Source organism: Elephantulus edwardii, unplaced genomic scaffold (assembly GCF_000299155.1).
Source record: "Elephantulus edwardii isolate Elephantulus edwardi_28Jun2011 unplaced genomic scaffold, EleEdw1.0 scaffold00186, whole genome shotgun sequence".
NCBI classification, from domain to species: Eukaryota; Metazoa; Chordata; class Mammalia; order Macroscelidea; family Macroscelididae; genus Elephantulus; species Elephantulus edwardii.
Genome location: NW_006399936.1, coordinates 2,291,502 through 2,308,925, shown reverse-complemented (window position 1 = coordinate 2,308,925; position 17,424 = coordinate 2,291,502). Strand labels below are relative to the sequence as shown.

The 17,424-nt window shown below is 53.3% G+C and overlaps 2 protein-coding genes across 3 annotated transcripts; both read right to left on the bottom strand.

Annotated features, from left to right (window-relative positions):
• Positions 1–410: 410 nt before the first annotated feature.
• Positions 411–9,074, bottom strand: PPP4C (protein phosphatase 4, catalytic subunit). 2 transcript variants are annotated; one of them, XM_006896548.1, is made up of 9 exons: positions 9,005–9,074; positions 8,639–8,800; positions 3,943–3,994; positions 2,981–3,031; positions 2,687–2,788; positions 2,084–2,257; positions 1,864–1,990; positions 933–1,122; positions 411–848 (listed from the first exon to the last, which is right to left on the bottom strand). In XM_006896548.1, exons 2-9 carry the CDS (start codon positions 8,734–8,736, stop codon positions 719–721), a joined length of 924 nt encoding a protein of 307 aa, XP_006896610.1. In that variant the 5' UTR covers positions 8,737–8,800; positions 9,005–9,074; the 3' UTR covers positions 411–718. The 2 variants fall into 2 exon arrangements, with proteins under 2 accessions (XP_006896610.1, XP_006896611.1); XM_006896549.1 differs by having other exon boundaries at positions 9,011–9,074.
• A 1,805-nt stretch (positions 9,075–10,879) lies between these two features.
• ALDOA (aldolase A, fructose-bisphosphate) lies at positions 10,880–14,183 on the bottom strand. Its single transcript, XM_006896547.1, has 9 exons — positions 14,043–14,183; positions 13,732–13,864; positions 13,434–13,645; positions 12,762–12,816; positions 12,498–12,658; positions 11,899–11,982; positions 11,619–11,793; positions 11,276–11,475; positions 10,880–11,187 (listed from the first exon to the last, which is right to left on the bottom strand). Exons 1-9 carry the CDS (start codon positions 14,181–14,183, stop codon positions 11,092–11,094), a joined length of 1,257 nt encoding a protein of 418 aa, XP_006896609.1. The 3' UTR covers positions 10,880–11,091.
• Between the last annotated feature and the right edge of the window lie 3,241 nt (positions 14,184–17,424).

Sequence of the window (17,424 nt, the reverse complement as noted above, 5' to 3'; positions counted from 1 at the left end):
CTTGAAAGACACCAGTGCTCTAGAAATATTGGGCTAATGGTGTTTTGCGCTGGGTGGGGCCGGGTGAGCAAAGGCTTTTGCAGGAGACCCAGGTCCCAATTAGACCTGTCATTTTCTAGTGGCACACACAAATCTCCTGGCCCCTATGCCTCAGTATTCTTCAGGTACATGGGAGAAGCTCAGTCTTGTAGTACTGGCTGTCTGGCAAATTCTGACTCTGCCTGGGAACACCTTGCCCTCCACTTAACACTTGCATGATGCCTGTGGTGGGCATTTCTGTTTGGATGGGGACCAGGCTTTGGGGTAGCGGAGCACCTGAGCCTAGCACTCCCACAAGATCAGAACTCAGGGCCAGCCAGGGTCCTAATGTCCCTGCTCCCACCCAATTAAGCCTGACGCTCAACCAAAAATCATTTTTCTTCTTTTATTAGAATTTTTTTTGTGTTTTTTTTTTGTTTTTCCCACAAAATTTTTTATCTAAAAACAACAAAAAAAGAGAGAAAGAAGAAAAGAAAGTTACTGGAAACGTCATGGTTAATCTGGGAGGAGAGGAGAGGCGCATGGGGCCAAGACTCCGGCCTCTCCAGAGAAGTCCTCACCCTCTTGGTGCCAATGCAGGGAGGGCAGAGCAGGAGACACCCTCTGCCTTTCTGGTGGAGAGGTCAGAGTCACAGTGGTCCGAGGGCCAGGGGCACTGGAGGGCAGGGGGCCAAAGAAGTCACAGGAAGTAGTCAGCCACCGGCTTTTTGGAGGGGATGCCCCTCGTCTCCTGGGGCGCAGCCTCAAAAATGATGAAATCTTTCTGGAGGTGTTCATCCAGCTCCAAGATGGCAGCCACATTCCCACAGCTGGAAGCAAGAGGTGGGTGGTGTGTAAGGAGTGGGTAAGCCTATGATCACCCCCACCTTGACCTCCTGGCCCAGCCGGCTCACCGGTAGCAGTAGTTGGGTGCAGACCATACAGTCAGCACCGTCTCATTGAAGTGCCACTTGTAACCTTCCATCACCAGTTGGTGGGCACGGCAGATCATGTCAATGTCATTGGCTGCGTTGAACTGGGCCACCACATCACTGCCAAATAGGTAGCCAGCCCCCCGGGGGCTCACACCCCATCCTGTTGTATCTGGAACAAAGGAAAACAGAAACGGAGGAGAGGGTTCTCAAGGCGTCACTGGTTGCCACTTCCCCTCCAAGGTCAATGTCATTCTCACCTCTCCCGATTAAGCAGAGGACTGTAGAGGCAAGAGCTCAAAGCTTGGGTATCTATTCAAGGGGGTCTTAACGAGACAGGACTGCAAATGCCAGAGCAGATGAACTCCAAAGGAGAATGTAACAGCAGCTGGGACCACTTCACAACCACGAGCCCAGATATTCGGCAAACTCATGCCAGTGAAAGGAAGCACTCATTATGATGGGGTCAATGTCACCAAAGACCACCAAGGTAAACCAGGAAGCAGGCTGGGAAGGTAGGAGACTTGCCTTTATTCTCTAGTTCTGCCTTTTACCAGTTAGGGGGACCCCACAAAACGAGGGATTCTCAGAGCCTGTCATTCTGGAAGGCTGACCTCTGATAAAGCTGCTGACGGGTTCTAAGGCCCCTTCCCATGCAGGGAGCCAGTGATGCTGTCTTCAACAACCTTCTGAGCCAGACAGACACCCCCAGCCTGCACCTGATCACAGAGCCCCTGCCCCTCACTGGAGGGGTCCAGCCAGTGAGCAGCGCAAGCACAGAAGCCAGTGAAGAGCTGCTTAGCTCTGCTCCTACCCTGCCCCAAATGGACCTGGTCCTACAGACCCTTCAAGTGCCCTGAGTCTCTTGTCAAACTACTAAGAGTTGAAACCTTTGTCTCTCTTGTCTGCTCACCTTCGGGGTCGGACCAGAGCAGGTCACACATGGGCCCATCATGAGGCACCTCTTGCTTCCGGTCGATTGTCCGGATTTGGTCCAGGGTCTGGATGGAAGGGGAAAGGCCCCCATGCACACAGAAGATCTAGGAGATAGGAGTGGGAGAGAGAGAGGAGGGCGACTGAACCCCAGGACCTGTGCTGGCACAGAACCCCACAGGCTCCTGTGGCCGGCCTACCTTGCCATCGATGATGGCCGACAGGCTGAGGTAGTCAAAGATCTCAGTGCAGTAGCGCCACACAGTCACCGAGCCATACTTGCGCAGACACTCGTCATAGAAGCCGTACACCTGGGTGATCTGGCGGCTCTCGTGGTTTCCTCGGATTAGGGTGATGCGGTCAGGATAGCGAACCTGCAGGTTGCCGCGGAGCCAGTGCTGAATCTCAGCTCAGCCCCTTTCATAAGCACAGGGTCCCTCTCCCAAATGACCCAAGGTTTGCCAGCCCACTCCTGCATCACTGCCGCCCTGAGCCTGACTGCACACAAGGCCCTGGTCCCTTATAACTTCTCCCACCAACAGAGGTCGCATCAAGCCATAATCAGTGCCTGAATGCCACACTTGGTAACAATATGGGCCTGTATTATTCCCCTTTAAGAAAGTTGCCCTGTTACTTTCATCCTTGAAGGGCTCGATGAGATGCCTCTAAGTCAAAGCAGCCTTGACATTTGTCATCCATGCTGAGTCCCAGCAGACAGCACAGCTGATGGTGGCAGTGGGAGACGAGGGTGGGGTGGGAGTAGGACAGCGGTGACAAGGGTGCAGACCAGTCACGGCTCCCACCTTAAGTGCCAGCAGTAGGAGGAAGGTCTCAACGCTGTAGAAACCACGGTCCACAAAGTCCCCCATGAAGAGGTAGTTGGTCTCAGGGACATCGCCACCCACCTGGGGGGAGGAAAAGGTTCCACTTGGTTCTAAATCCATCTTCCTGTCAAGCTGAGGCCTGTCTCCACAAAGGGCTCTGATCTCCCCTCCATTCACCAGAGTAAAGGCTCTACTCTTAATTGGAACATCTTCCGGTCACCCTCCCCACCACCCGCTGGTCCCTCGACCCAATGATCCCCCCCTCATACTCACTCTGAAAAGCTCCTTGAGGTCATAGAATTGCCCATGGATGTCACCACAAACCTGGGAAGTAAGGTGGGTTGACCCTTATCACAAAGCCCCAAACTGTGCTTCTAGGCACTACCTTAGAAAGCACCCATAGCTTCAGATTCCTACTTCGTCAATGTGGACTGTGGTCCCCAAAAATATGTGCTGTTAAGTCCTAATGCCTCAATCTGTGATTATAATCTCGTCTGGGAATGGGTTTGCTGTCATGTTAAGAAGGCAGTGTTGGTGGAGGTTGACTTAATCTCTTTTGAGATACAAGAGAGCAGATCATTGAAAGGTTAAAGCAGCAGAGATGGGGGAAGGCGGGTACCAGACCACAGAAGATCACAATGAATCAGGAAACAGAAGCTGGGAAGAGACAAGAACCTGCCCCCAGAGCCCAAGGAGCAATCAACACTCTGAATCCAGACTTCTAGCCTCTTCAACTGAGCCAAAATACCTTGTTTCTTAATGCTGCCCACTTGTGCTGTCTCTGTTTTAACAGCACTAGATAATTAAGACCCCTGATTTAAGCCTCTGCTTTTCAGGGTCAAAAATCTATTCTTCCACCCCAAGTCAGCCTGGTCTAGAATCACCCACCACCCTACACCAAGTGCCCAAGGTTCTGGAGGCAAAAGTGAGAGTCAGTTCCTGGATTTGCAGTTCCTGGAGGACTTCGAGCCCTCTTGCTCCATTCCCCTCAAGGTACTCAAAATAAGCTATCAGCACAGAGCCAAAGAACCACATGGAATAGAACCACTCACCCAATTAGAAGTCCTTCTGCTCTGTCCAGGAATATCCCCCACCACAATAAAAGACTGTTTCCGTAACATACACTTGTTAAAGCAGGGATTCCCTGAAGGCAGGTGGGACTTCCCGGGTCCCCAGGAATGCGAGGTGGCCCTGAGGAGCCCGCCCGCGCGCCTCTGGGGGGACGGGGTACTCACGGTGACCGGCGAGTCCACCCTCTGCACGTTGCTCTCCTCCACTAAGATCTCTCTGGAGACAGGAGAAGATCAGGGTCACCTCAGCCGGGCCAGCCCAGCCCAATTCCTCACCTTTTTTTGAAGGAGGGGAGGACACGAGGTAGTCCTTGAACCTCTAGAGGGCAGGAGTGAGGCTTCCAATTTCCCCGGGCCAGGCTGAGCAGGCCTCCCTACTGCACACCCTTTCAAAATCCAAGCTCTTACTCCAGCAACTCAAAACCTTTCCAACAGGCTGCCATTTTTTCTCCCCAGCCATGGGTCCCATTCACACATCTAGCACTAACTCCCAGAAAAGGCTCATCCTCTCCTCAAACTGGTCCCTCAACCTCAGGTCCCCCGTTGAGCCCGCAGCCATGCTCCGCTAATCACAGGGCCCTTCTCCAGGAGGCACAAAGGCTGTTGTCATGCACCTTCCAAGGGATTCCTATTTGTTCAATACTGACTTAAAGATAGTGAGTTTTCATCCCTCTTTACAACACCATCTACTTCTACCTCAGCCAGCATAAAGTACGGATCTTCAACTTCAGTAGTACCACTTTTCCTAATTTTATCTGAGAAGAACAGTGCTGAATGAACACCCACATTCATATCATGTAGCAAGACCATGTTAAGAGTGACAACTCATGCAAGTGAGCAATCACCCTCAGAGGCAGGTCCTACAACTGCACAGATGAAAAAAGTGAAGCCCAAAGACGACTGGTGTGGCCAGAGCGGTACAGGTGGGATGCGAACCCCGGGCAGCTGAGCTCCAGGGTCTGACTCCTGACGTGAGGGACGCAGGCACTTGCCCAGCCCTCCTCTTTCTCCAAGGTTTTCTCCCACTAGACTGAGTTTCCTGAGTGCTGGGATGAGAATTCATCACTTAGACCCCACACGGTATTTGTTCTCTGTGACACCGACAAAACAGGGGAGGTCTGCCCTGGCTCTCTGGGAACGGGGAAAGACTCTGGCAGCAGTCAGAGAAGCCGTAACAGCCGGGCTCTCCCACCTGTACTGCATCCTGTGATGACCATCCTTCCACATCAACAGCTTTTATAATGACCTTTCCAACAGACTGGGGGAGGTGCTTTTTCATCCTCATCTGATAGACAAAGAAACCAAGGCTTAGGGAGAAAAGTGGCAAAAATCAAGTCACAAAACTGGAGAGTGGATAAACCGAACGCAAGAGGCCCAGCTCCCTGAGAATTCCTGTCTGCCCCTTCCAGACCCCAGGTCAAACCCAGAAACCCAGCGACAGCACACACAGGTCCACTGCTCTCCGCCAAATCCCTCTTTAGTGCCAGTTGGGCCCAAAGGGAACAGGGCCCCAGATCCAACCCCAGTGCTGTCATCCGCGGCACATCGCTCTGCTCCCTTTACTTCTGCACACACTGTCCCTAGACACTGTCCCTAGAGATGCAGGATCTCATTTGGGCCGCAGGGAGGTGGAGTGAGCTGGCCAGGGTCCTGCTGCTCACAGCAGGGGCACAGTTAGGATTCCCAATGCAGAATGCCCAATTCCATACCTTGCGACCTTTTGGAATTTTAATTATTAAAATAGATGCAACTTCTGCAGACGCTGCAGGCCTCTCTGGCTCAGGGGGTAGGAGCCCACATAAGTTCTGAACAATCAGAAACTCACAGCAGCACCTGCCTGAGTCTAGACCCCTACTGGGATCCCAGGCCACAGCCAGGTGGCAGAACCGGTCATCCTTCAGAACAGGTCTGGCACAATGGTGGCAACTAAGACCTCAGTCAAGTACTGCTAGGTCCATTTCCATTCCAAAGGGGCAGGACTCTTCCACTCATCAATCCAGAGCTCCCCACGGCCACTCACAACCCACTACAACCACGGAGCACAAAAGCAACCCCTCTACCTAGCTCTAAGACTTGAAGCAGAACATTCTCTCCTCGGAGGCTAGTCTTGTCTGTCAAGTACGGCAAACACCCAGCCCTGCCTTGTCTATTCCAGAGCAGCTGCAAGGGGCAATGAATAAGACCCACTTTCTTCGCTGCTCTAAAAACTACAGTATCCTATTCAAGTGTCAGCTATCACCACACCAACCCAGGTTAAAGAGAACAGTGCCGGGCAGAACCTGTTTGTTGACTCGCTGCCCTCAAGTGTGAACCAACTCACAGCAGACCCTCCACTGGGTTTCATGAGAGGAGACTGACCACCTTTCTCCCAAGGAGCCACTGTTGTGTAGGAGAACTGACGCAGAGCTGACCCTCTGGCGGGTTTGCAGAAGCGTTTAATGGCATGAGAGATTACCTAGCCTCCTGTGCAACAGCTGGTGGATTTGAACCACATGTTTGGGACTGCAGTGCAGTTTCTACCACTGGGTTTTAATCACCAAAAAGGCATGGCCTTTGGGTTAACAGTGCAGGGACTATACCACTAGAGCTCTGTTTGATTAAACTCAGTTCCAACTGACTCTGTATGGTGTTTCTGAGGCTGTAAATCGCATGAGTTCTCAACCAGAGGATTCAAACAGCCAGAGAAACACAGCTTTTGGGTCTTGAGTGCAACACACTAGAAACTAAGGCACCAGACCTGTCTGTCTAAGATCCTCAAAACTCCAGCCAGGACTAGGGAGCTAAGACAACTAAATGCACGTTTAGGCTGCTATGGACAGAGATTTCCTTGGCGTGGCAAAACATGATGGAGTCCGAGCCACACACTGAAGGAGGACTCTGGGCCACTCCCCATCCCCATGCGGGCCCTGTCTGGGGAGAGCAGAGCCAAGCAAAGCGCCTGACAGATCCAGAAAACAGCGGCTTCCTCACTAGAACTTGGTCAAGTCACTCGGCTTCCAGGAACCATGGCTTTTCCTCAGCAAAGTAATATGCACGACCCCAGCCTCATAGGGTGCTGTGAGAGGAAATGGACTGAAGTGTCTTGCCAAAAGGGAGCCAAGTACTACAGGGCCTGTTGCTCAATTACAGACCCTGACGGTGGAGTTCATACTGTGTAGGGTTCCTAACCATTTCTCTATCAGAGCGTCAAGTCTGTCATACTGTGGGGGCTTGTGTAGTGCTGGAAACGATGCCACTGCTGTTCCAAAGATCAGCAGGGTCACCCATAGTGGACCGTTTTCAGCGGAGCTTCCAGACTATGAAGTAGGACTGGCCACCCACTTCTGAAACAGCAGGCACTCGAAAATCCTAGACACAACATCGGAACACCGCTCAGTATAGAGCTGGAAAAGGAGGGCGCAGGACAGTGCACTGTTCCCGTCTACTGTTCAGAGTCGCTAAGAACCGTCGCTGCCACCTAACAACCTAACCAAAAGAGTGGCAGTTTGAAAACTGACAGCCGCCCCACAGGAAAAAGATGGCACTCTCCTCCCGTGAAGACTAACATCTTGGAAACTCAGGGGGTGCCTCTGAGACCAACAGAAGGCTCGTGAGTGAGCTGTAACCCCTGAAGGTACAGTGTTTTTAAGTATCTGGCTGCTAACCAAAGACTTTGAACCCACTAGCCACTAAGCAGACGACAAAGATGGGGCGGTTGACATCTGTAAAAAAAAAAAAATCACCTTGGCAACTTTATGGGGCAGTTCTACTGTGTCTTAATTTTCAGAATTGACCCAAAAGCAATAGGTTTGTTTATCCAGCAAATTCTAATTTCAGATGGGCTTCTCCCACAATTCTCCAGCTTGGAAGAAGTTATAGTCAACCAGTTCTTTAAGAGGCAGGCAAATCACTTCCTCACTCTACACACACCTCTAGTCTTCAGCCCAACCCTAATCTACTCAGGACACTTGCTCTTGCACACTGGTTGGTTCTATTCCCATCAGCTGTCCAAATTATCTTCTCTTCCAAAGTCTGGGGTCTCTTAGGAGCTGCCCTTGATTATGTCAGACCACTGCCCTCCTCCAACATAATCTTAACATCTAACAACCTGAGAACCTATATTAGCACCATGTTCAGCTCATCCCTGGCACCAAATGAATTAATGTTCACAAATAGCTTATTAGGTATCTGTACTCCCGCTTTGAAAATAAGGAAACTGAGTCTCAAGAGAGCTCACGGCTAGTAAGTTAAAGAGCTCAGATTCAAACCTCGAGCCATTATATTCCACAGCTTGTGCTGACAGAATCCTACTTTGCACAGAACGCACAGCTGGACTTCCCTCAATCAAGTGCCCAACTTATCTTGTTCATATGCTGCAATTTCTTAGGCTCTCACACTGCACATGAGCAAGTCCAAGTTCTCCTGCATGCATTATAAAACAGAAGTATCTTCAGACTCCATCCCTTACTTGCTGGTTAGAAAATATTAGATTCTTCACCTGTCAAATATGGTCACCATTAACTTCCCCTTCAAGTGTGGTTGCCGGAATGAAAACAAATTTGTAAACTAGACTTTGGCTTTCCTGCTGCAACCCTTTGCTTTCTTACTCAAGACCTGTCCCAAAGTTCAGTTCCTTCAGAAGGCTTATCAGTTTTCCGACATAAACTGAGTTGTCGCTGACATATCTTAATTCCTGCAGATTTCTTTTATTCCATTTTGGGGGAAAAACACCTTTTTTTAAAATTTTTTTTAACACAAAATACTTTAAGTCTATCTCCGCCAAGAGGCTCCTGGAGGGACAAGGGGACTACTCTAAACTTTTCTGGAAAAACTTCCACAATGGGACAGGCTCGAAGTTCTCAGCTGTGTCAGCTGGGCTCACCTGGCTTTGGCGCACAAAGCTTTGACTTCGCTCTCCTTGATGAGCTCGCAGCGCCGCAGCTGCTCGATCTGCCGGTCCAAGTCGCTGATCTCCGCCATGGCCCACCCCCCGGCGCGGGTTAGAGCCGGGGCCACCGCCCCCTCCGCACCGCACAGGGGTCTCCTGGGAAAGGCGAAGACCAGCCCGCCGATCAGAGTGTCCCGGCGAGGCGCGTGGGGTGGGCAACTCGGTTTTGGGGCCGGCCCGCCCCCCACCCCCACCTCCCCTTACATCGGCCCTCGGTGTCCCAAGGCCCTGCACCCCGCTAACTCCCGTCGAACCCCGCGAGTCCCGCGCTGGGGACGGTGGCCTAGAGGGGTCTCAGACTATTACCGCCGCTGGGACTCTGGTTCCGGTTCTAAAGCTCCTGCTTCCCTCCTTCGCTCCGCTTTGGGCCACCGCCACCTCCGCTTCTACTTCCGGCCCCGCCGCGGAAGCAAAGGAAGGCCACTTCTCCTGCGCGCCGGATGTGACGTCATACACACCCCCGCCGGCGCCGCGCCCTTAGCCCCACCTCTGAAAGCGGGGATGGAGGTGAGCCAAAGAGCCTGGCAGCGTGCAGAGGTCACTGTGGCTTTAGCTGGCTGGCGTTGAGAGGGCAATTAAAATACAGTGCCCTGCTGTTCCCGCTAAATTGAAGCTGGCCTTGTAATTCCACGTTACACGCGTTGTTTTAGCCTGCCTACCCCACGTCACCATTGCATCCAGGGTGCTTAGGATAGTATCTGGCACTTAATAGTTATGTTTGTTCAGTGGTTGCAGGAATCCCAGATCATGTCTCCGCTGGGGAAACTTTGTGGCCATTGAGGATCTCCAGTTAGAATTTCACTTTTCTCCCTTATGCCTCAGGGATTCCAAAATGGTCCCCCTGGACACACCTCAATCGCTTCCTAGAGTCTTTAGGTTTTATTCCTTTTAAGAGGAAGCTGACTCACAGATTAACTTGTTCATGGTTGCATGGTTAAGAAATTGAGATCTGAATCCAGGAAAGCCCTGTTTAATGCCAAATTACTCCTCTCACTTCCATCTCCCCCCCCACCGCCCCCAGTCATGAAATTAAGACATTTCAAACTTCCCACAGTGTCATTTGAAGTATTCTGCCTCCCTATTCTGTTTTAAAGGCCAATAGTTTACCTTCAGCAATCTCCATTTCAGCCTAAATTTTTTTAGAATGTCCTTATCATGTTCTACTGATCTTGTTTTATCACTGCCTGTGTTTTCCAGATGAGTAAGGACCAAGTCTGAATGTTCCCTAGCGATGACAGTTCAGGCTACAAATGCAAATGTGGGGTGTTAAAGACCAATTCAGAAAAATTCCTAGAAGGTTCTAGGTAAGTCAGTTCTATGAGTATTGCAAGGATTCTTCAGATGAAAAATGTTAACTTTTCTCATGCAGGGAGTCTGACAGGAAGAATGGTCTAACAAGCAAAAACAAAAGATGAGAAAAGTTGCAGGAAACTTGGGTAGTGACAAGACCAACTAGGTCTAATTGTGGTTAGGATCTTTGACAACTGCAAAGACCTATTACTACACCCCAGAGGCTGAAGAAAAGTTCAAGGTATGACATAGGATTCTTTCTGGTATCATAGACCGTGGTAGTCACCAGCAGTTTCTTAACCTGGAAGTTGAGCTGGACACCCGGACATATCTGCATTGTGGAGGATATTGCAGAATTGAAACCTCTCAAGCATTCTACAGTCCTAAAACTTAAGCTGATCCTAATCTGGTTAAAATGGGGAAAGAGTTCAAAAGTGTAGATTAAGGGGATATGGATTAATGATCCTGTTTCTGTTAATAGAACAATCTCGGAAAATAGCTCTAAGCATGAATTAGTAGCAGCATTATGTACTCAGAGCACCTATTCCTGTTGGCTGGCTCACAGCACTCAGGAAATGTCAATTTGACAGTAGAGGGTTTCTGTCACAAGGACCTTTTTGGAATTTATAGTTCCCCAAACCTCCCAAAGTCTAAACAGCACATACACTGAGCCCTGGCAGAAAGAGCTGAGCCTAAAATTCCACAAGCTCTCCATTGAGAGGTAGGGTCAATATGAAACAAAGACAGAAGATCGTTCCTCATCTTTTTCCTGCCCAGGAAGAACATAAAACCAAGGTTGTTTTGGGTTTCCCTCTCCCTCATTCCGGGGCTCTGCCACCCTGCTAAGTCTTCCCTTGCCCCATACAACAGACAAGGACAAAAGACTTCCCCCTTAAATAGTTGTTTATTGGCAGTGGGTTGGAAAAGGTGATGGAGTTAGCAAACAGACGCCACCACACACCAATATCACAAGGGCAGCAAGAGTGATGGGAAGGAGCAGCCTGAAGCCCCAGATGAGGCCCTTCTTCTCAAGTGTTAAGTCTAAGAGGGCGCTGGGGTCTGGAGTGTCGAGGGGGGTGGCCTTAGAACACCTCCACTTAGTAGGCATGGTTAGAGACGAAGAGGGACTCGCTGGCTGCGGCCCCGGCCTGACCGCTTGGGGTGTACTTTCCTTGGCAGGCGAGGCTGTTGGCCTGAGAGGGGAGAGGAGGTGGTGTGAGAAGAGCCTTCAGAATCCCACATGCCCAGGCACCCTGCCCACCTCCTGCCACACATCCTCACCAAGGCTCGCTTGATATACTCCTCCTGGGCTGCCTTCAGATTCTCCTTCTTCCCACCCCAGGCCTTCAATGCAGAGGCCTGCAGAGCTCGGCCATAGGAGAAGGTCAGGGCCCATGGCTTCAGCAGGGGGCACTTGTTGATGGCATTGAGGTTGATGGATGCCTCCTCCTCACTCTGGCCTCCAGACAGGAAGGTGATCCCTGCAGAACAAGTGAGATGGGGAGTGAGGCTGCGGTCAGAGCCCAGGGTATCTGTTAAGAGTCCCTGGCGGCCCACATGAGCCTGAGGATTATGGGTACAATTCATCCGCCTCTCAGTTGTCGAGATGAGTGTGCAGCCTCACCAGTAACAGCGGGTGGCACTGTGCGGCGCAGTGCTGTAACAGTTGCCATGGCAATCTCCTCATGAGAAAACTTCTGTGTGCAGGCATGGCCGGGGGTTACCATGTTAGGCTTCAGCAAAGTGCCTTCCAAGTAGATGTGGTGGTCACTCAGAGCCTTGTAGACAGCAGCCAGCACCTAGGGCAGAGAGACACCAGAGTGGGATGGAATAGGAACAGGGATCAGACCCAGGGTCTCTAGCCCATGTGTCCAGCCCACCATAGTGCCCAGCAGGCACCCTACCTTCTCAGTTACATACTGACAGCGCTTCAGGTCATGGTCACCATCAGGGAGGATCTCAGGCTCCACAATGGGCACAATCCCATTCTGTGGATGAGGGACAGGTCAGTGGTGAAGTCTCCCAACCAAGGGCCCCACAGCCATCAGTCCAGATCTAATCTCCATGAGGCGGCGGCCTTGGGGCTTAAGGCCTTCTGCAGATCGCAGGAGCTAGGTACTCCTCCAGATCCGCCCTCACAAATTCTCTGCCTAAAGGAGCTCTTTCCTCATTTTGCAAGGCCACCAAGTCGGAAACTACTCATAGCTGACCCTCAGAGGGTTTTCAGATGATGGAATTACATCGAAGGAGACTGCTCACCTTTCTCCTGAGAAGTAGTTGGTGGGTTCTAAGCTTATGAGAGGTGTGGCCTCTAGATTAGCATCTCAATCCCTATGGACAACCCCACCGGGGTTACCAGGCCAAGCCTACTGTCCAATTTTTGACTGGGTAACAAGAACAGCTGCCATGAGGGAAGCAGGCAACCTGGCAGATGGATGGCAGGCTAACCGACATTTGGGAACAAAATGAGATGAGAGAGGCCTCCAGGGACCCGCAGGCCCACCTGCTGGCAGATGCTGGCATAACGGGCCAGCACGTTGGCATTTTCCATGATGGCAAGAGCTGAGGGGGTGTGCTCTCCAATCTTCAGCACACAGCGCCACTTGGCAAAGTCAGCTCCGTCCTTCTTGTACTGGGCACAGCGCTCGGACAGTCCATCCAGCCCTGGAGGGAGAGGAGTCAGAATGGCCAAGGGAGGGAAGCATGAGGCTCTCCCTCCCCCTCAGCATCCAAGGTCAGAGGAAAGTGAGAGTCAAACATTTCTCACCTTGGGTGGTGGTCTCGCCATTAGTCCCTGCCAGGGGTACCACGCCCTTGTCTACCTGTGGCAAGACAAGAGGAAAAGCCGTCTAGTACTGTTCCCCCTCTAACAGCCCAAATCTGCCTCCAGCCTTACTCAAAAGCTCATGTAGCAGCTCATGGTTCCCAAGTGTTTTCATTTAGCTACAGTATCTGATCCTTGGCAACAGGATACAGATGGCTGTTTTTTATTATTGTGTTTGTGTGTGTGTGTACCGTCAAATCAGATTTGACTGGTACAGGAGGAGATTGTTCCTCCTTCTCCAGCAAAGCATCTGGAGGATTTGAACCAACAGATGGATATTTGACAGAGAACTTAATCCAAACTGGGCATTAGGAGGTTGAAGGCTCTGCTACCTACTACTGGGAGGAAAACACATTTTCCTGGGTCTGATTTCTCATCTGTAACACAGGGACAATTCACACTTCTTAGAATTGTGGAGGATTTAAAAATGCAAACAGACAACCTGTCTCCAGCTTTTCTTGTCTATTTTTGAGGGAAATCTGGGCAGACTTTACCCAAGTCTCTGACCTCCTAAACCAAAGTCTATCACCCCCACACCCGATTTACTCTTTCCTCAGGATTGCTTTTTCTGTATAGCCAGCCCAAATCTCACACCCTTGGGGCCAGCCCCCTCACCTTGATGCCCACAACACCACCCTTAGATTTGATGACTTGGGGGAAGGGACGCCCATCATCCGCCTTCTGGTAGAGGGTCTCATGGAAGAGGATGACACCCCCGATGCAGGGGTTCACACGGTCATCGGCGGTTAGCAGGAGCTGGCGGTAGAAGCGGCGGTTCTCCTCTGTGTTCTCGGTTCCAATGGACTGCAGGCGCTTGGCAATGCTTCCTGGAGGGGAACATCAAATCATAAGGGACTTGACCAGTCACCTCCAACCTGGACTCTCCTCTCCTCAGCTCGTGGCCTGCTCTTACCAGTGGACTCATCTGCGGCCAGGATGCCCTTGCCCGGAGCAACGATGCGATGGGCGATGTCAGAGAGCTCCTTCTTCTGCTCCGGAGTCAGCGCAGGGTATGGGTAGGGCATGGTGTTCTCGGTGGTGATTTCCTGGGTGAAGGAGACAGGTGTGGGAGGACTGGTTAGCTGGGCTTTCCCATGGTCTCCTAGCCAGTAACGTTCCTAGCCTGGAGGTCCAGGCACCTGTGGTGCCTACCGCCCCTGCCCCATACTTGGCAGGCGCTGAGCCATTTTCTGTCCCCAGCTTCCTATACTAAGCCTCTGGTACCTTTCCTAACTCTGTATGTTGCTGGGTGTGGCCCAGCTGAGGGTGGGGTTGTGTACTGGAGTCTGGGGTAATGGAATAGGCCAGAGCCATTGACACGTGGGTCATGCAGAAGCCGGACCCTTCTGGCTTGCACCTTGCCATGGGGTCGGGTCACTTTGCCTAGAAGCAAAACCAAACCGGAGTATTTTAGAATTAAGAGGTCAGGTACAGGGCAGAGGGACCAATCCTCTCATCCAAAAGGGCCAAAGATAGAAAGGTCAGTGCTTGAATGTACACAACACAGGGGCCATATGTGAGTTAAGAACTCGGCTCTCCTCACTGCCATTAGGGTGCTCCTTCCAGTCAACTCTAACCCTGGGGTAGTCCCAGGCTCAAGGACATCCCAAGGTCAACACCCTACACCACCCCCATTAGGGATATTAGTGTTAAGAAAAAGGAAACGGGTGATTAGAGGCCCAGGAAAAGGCAGCAGAACCAGCCGGGCCAGGTGGAGGAAAGGGGAAGGTTTGTCGCTCTCATTGCTCATACAGGGAAACAGAACGTGGGGAGAGGCAAGGGCCCCACCCCTTCCCGCGAAAATACTCCTGTCTGCTCAAGCGGCCGCAGCTGTTCCAGGCTCGGAATCAAGGTCATCCGATAAGGAAAAGATAGGATAAGTATTAATGGGTAAGCTGCCGCGGCCTAAGGGTTTCCCCTAATCGCCTGGGGAGCCCCTTCTCCAGGGAGGACACAAGCCCTGCTTTACAGAAGGGGAACGCTGAGGGGGCAAACGGGATGGCCAGGACGCCTCGCTGCCTATCGGAATCTTTGCAGAGGTGAAGGGGCCTCAGTGCTTTTGCACCTGTGGCCCGCGCAAGAGAGGAGGGCGATGGCCCTCCACCTCCTCCCGCTTCCCCGCTTCCTCCCCCGCCATGACTCAGCGCCGAGGCGAAGCGTTGCGCAGCACGGCAGGGAGAAGGTGCGGAAGGCTGGCGGGGAGGTCTGTGTCGCGAGCAGGGGTGCGAGCGCGCCGAGGGGAGGCTATCGGAGTGGGGGGGCTCTCGGAACTGACGTTCCCCGGCCTCGGTCCCAGACCCTCTCTCCCGCTCTGATCGGACCACCGCACGTGGCCAGGGGCGCTCACCTGGGCGCTCACGGAGGAGGGGGCGCGCTCGGAGGCGGCGGACGGTGGTGGGCTGGGGGGAGGAACGCGACAGTCGTCCCAGCTCCGGGTTCTGCAGCGCGTTCGGAAGGAACGCAGCCTATTCAGCGCGAGGGGGCGGAGCCTGCCGCCAGGGGGGCGGGACCAGGCCCTTTAAAGGGACCGCATCACCCTCAGCCGGGTTTTTTTCCTTTACGTGGGGGCGGGGCGACGCCCAGCGTCCAATTGCAGCCGCCGAACTCGGGCTGAAGCCACGCCAGAGGGAAGCCCAGAGACGGGGCGGGCGGGATCCAGCCGGCGGGAACCCGATCCCTCCCCTACCCCGCGGCGCTCGGACGTGACTGGGGCCACATCCCGCGGGTCGCCCGATCCCTCCTCTCCCCTCCTCCCTACGCGGCGCCATGACTCAGCCCGACTTTTAGCAATTGAGATGGGAGCGGGAGGAAAGGCGGAGGGAGCCGGGGGGTTGGGAGCGCCAAGAAGATTCTAGAAAGATGAAGGCTCAGCTTTCCCTACCGGGCGCGCTTAAGACTCCCAGCCTGCGTTTAAGACGCCGTGTGTCACATTGAAACGGAACCGAGCGGCGGCTTCTGCGGCGCGCCCCCTGCACCCAGGTCGGCGCCGCCGCCCTGTGCCCGGGTTACCCGCCCAGGCACGCGCGAGGCCGTCACCTCGCCTCTGCCCGGCGCGCCCCACGTCCGGGTCCGACCTGGGCAGCCGCGCACGCGCACTGAGCCAGGCTCTCTAAGCCCTGCTCCCTGCGCCCTTCACTGGCTGCCGCTCGGACCCAGCCAGCCTTTGAGTGTACCAAATTCCCTTAGCCTTAATGCCCTCTTCGAAATAAAATCCTAATCCTCTGCGATCACTCCTTAACATCTTCTCCCCTGCCAGGCCTCCCTGATCCGACTCCCTCGACCCAATCCCCAGTCTGGTTCCTTCCAGGGCCCACCTGCACGGAGGCTGGAGGAGGTGGCGGCGGGGCCTGGTCTGCAGCGCGAGTGCGCCAGGCTGCCCCGGGGCTGGGTTATAAGGCTGCTCTGGCCCTCCCCCACTCACGTCCCGACCTTCTCCCGTGACCCCTGCCCTTTTCCCGCCACCGATCCGCTGGCAGGGACCTATATTTAGGGAAACCTGAAGCCCCTGACATTCATGCCAGCTTGGGGCTCAGAGTGGAGCTGGGTGAGGGGAAAACGAGAGGAACCTGCTCTGGGCGGGGGTGAGGGGAGGACTGGGCCCTGTCCACTCACCAGCACCTCAGAGGAAATGTCTTCCTTGGAAATCCAGCATGAAGACCCGGGTCGGGGGAAATCAGCTTTCCAGCAGAGCTCTGTAGGGAGGGAAGGAGAGGTCTGTGCCCTTGGGTGGCGTGGTTCTCCCTTTCTCCTCTGCCCCCGCCCCGCCCCCTCCTGCGATGAGTTCCCCTGCTCCCCAGACTACAGACCTGGAGTGGTTGTGGTGATTTTTCGGTCCCCATTTCCTTTGAGGCAGGCAGAGCCTCAAAATAACCAAGGTGCAGGGGCAAGGCTGAGGTTGGGGAACCCTTCCATCCAGATGCTCCAGTTCCACGGTCCTCCTGTAACACTGTCTGTGGTGGGCAGCACCCCCCATGCTCACCTTCATATCTCTACAGTTTACTCAGAGAGATGAAGAGGGCAGAGGTAACTGCCAGACAGCACTAGCCTTTCTCTCTCTCTGCCTTCCAAAGGGGCTGCAGTCCTGCTGGCTGGGGGCAATCTGGATCCTGCCCTGCAGGAAGCCAAGCCCTCCTCCGCTGGTTCCAAGGCCAGTGAGCTGAGCAGGCCATCTGTGATTCTGCTGGCCTAGACAAAGGTGTCTGGAAGCACCCTAGGAAGGAGGACACGTTGGGCCCCCAGGGTGCTGGCCACTCCCCAGAGAGCAGGGACCCTGGGTCCTCATCGGAGCTTGATCTCAAAGCAGAGACAGTTGAGGCTCTGGCAGTCAGGAAGCTGGCAGGCACAGGCACAGTCACAGAGTGGGCAGCAGTGGGGGCAGTGAGGGGCCCAGCCCTAGGAGAGAAGAGAAAGGGTGAGGGAGGGAGGGACCTGGAGCCATTTTCATCTTAGGACAGAAAGGCCCAGAAATCTCATTGTCCCAGTGAAAACAGGGGACCATGCTCTGGGAACAAAGCAATTCCCTGCACTGTTGAGAAACCAGCAATAAGGCAATGTTCTGAACTAAGTTCAAGAACTGGAAAAAATTATTCAGGATTTCTATTTTTCC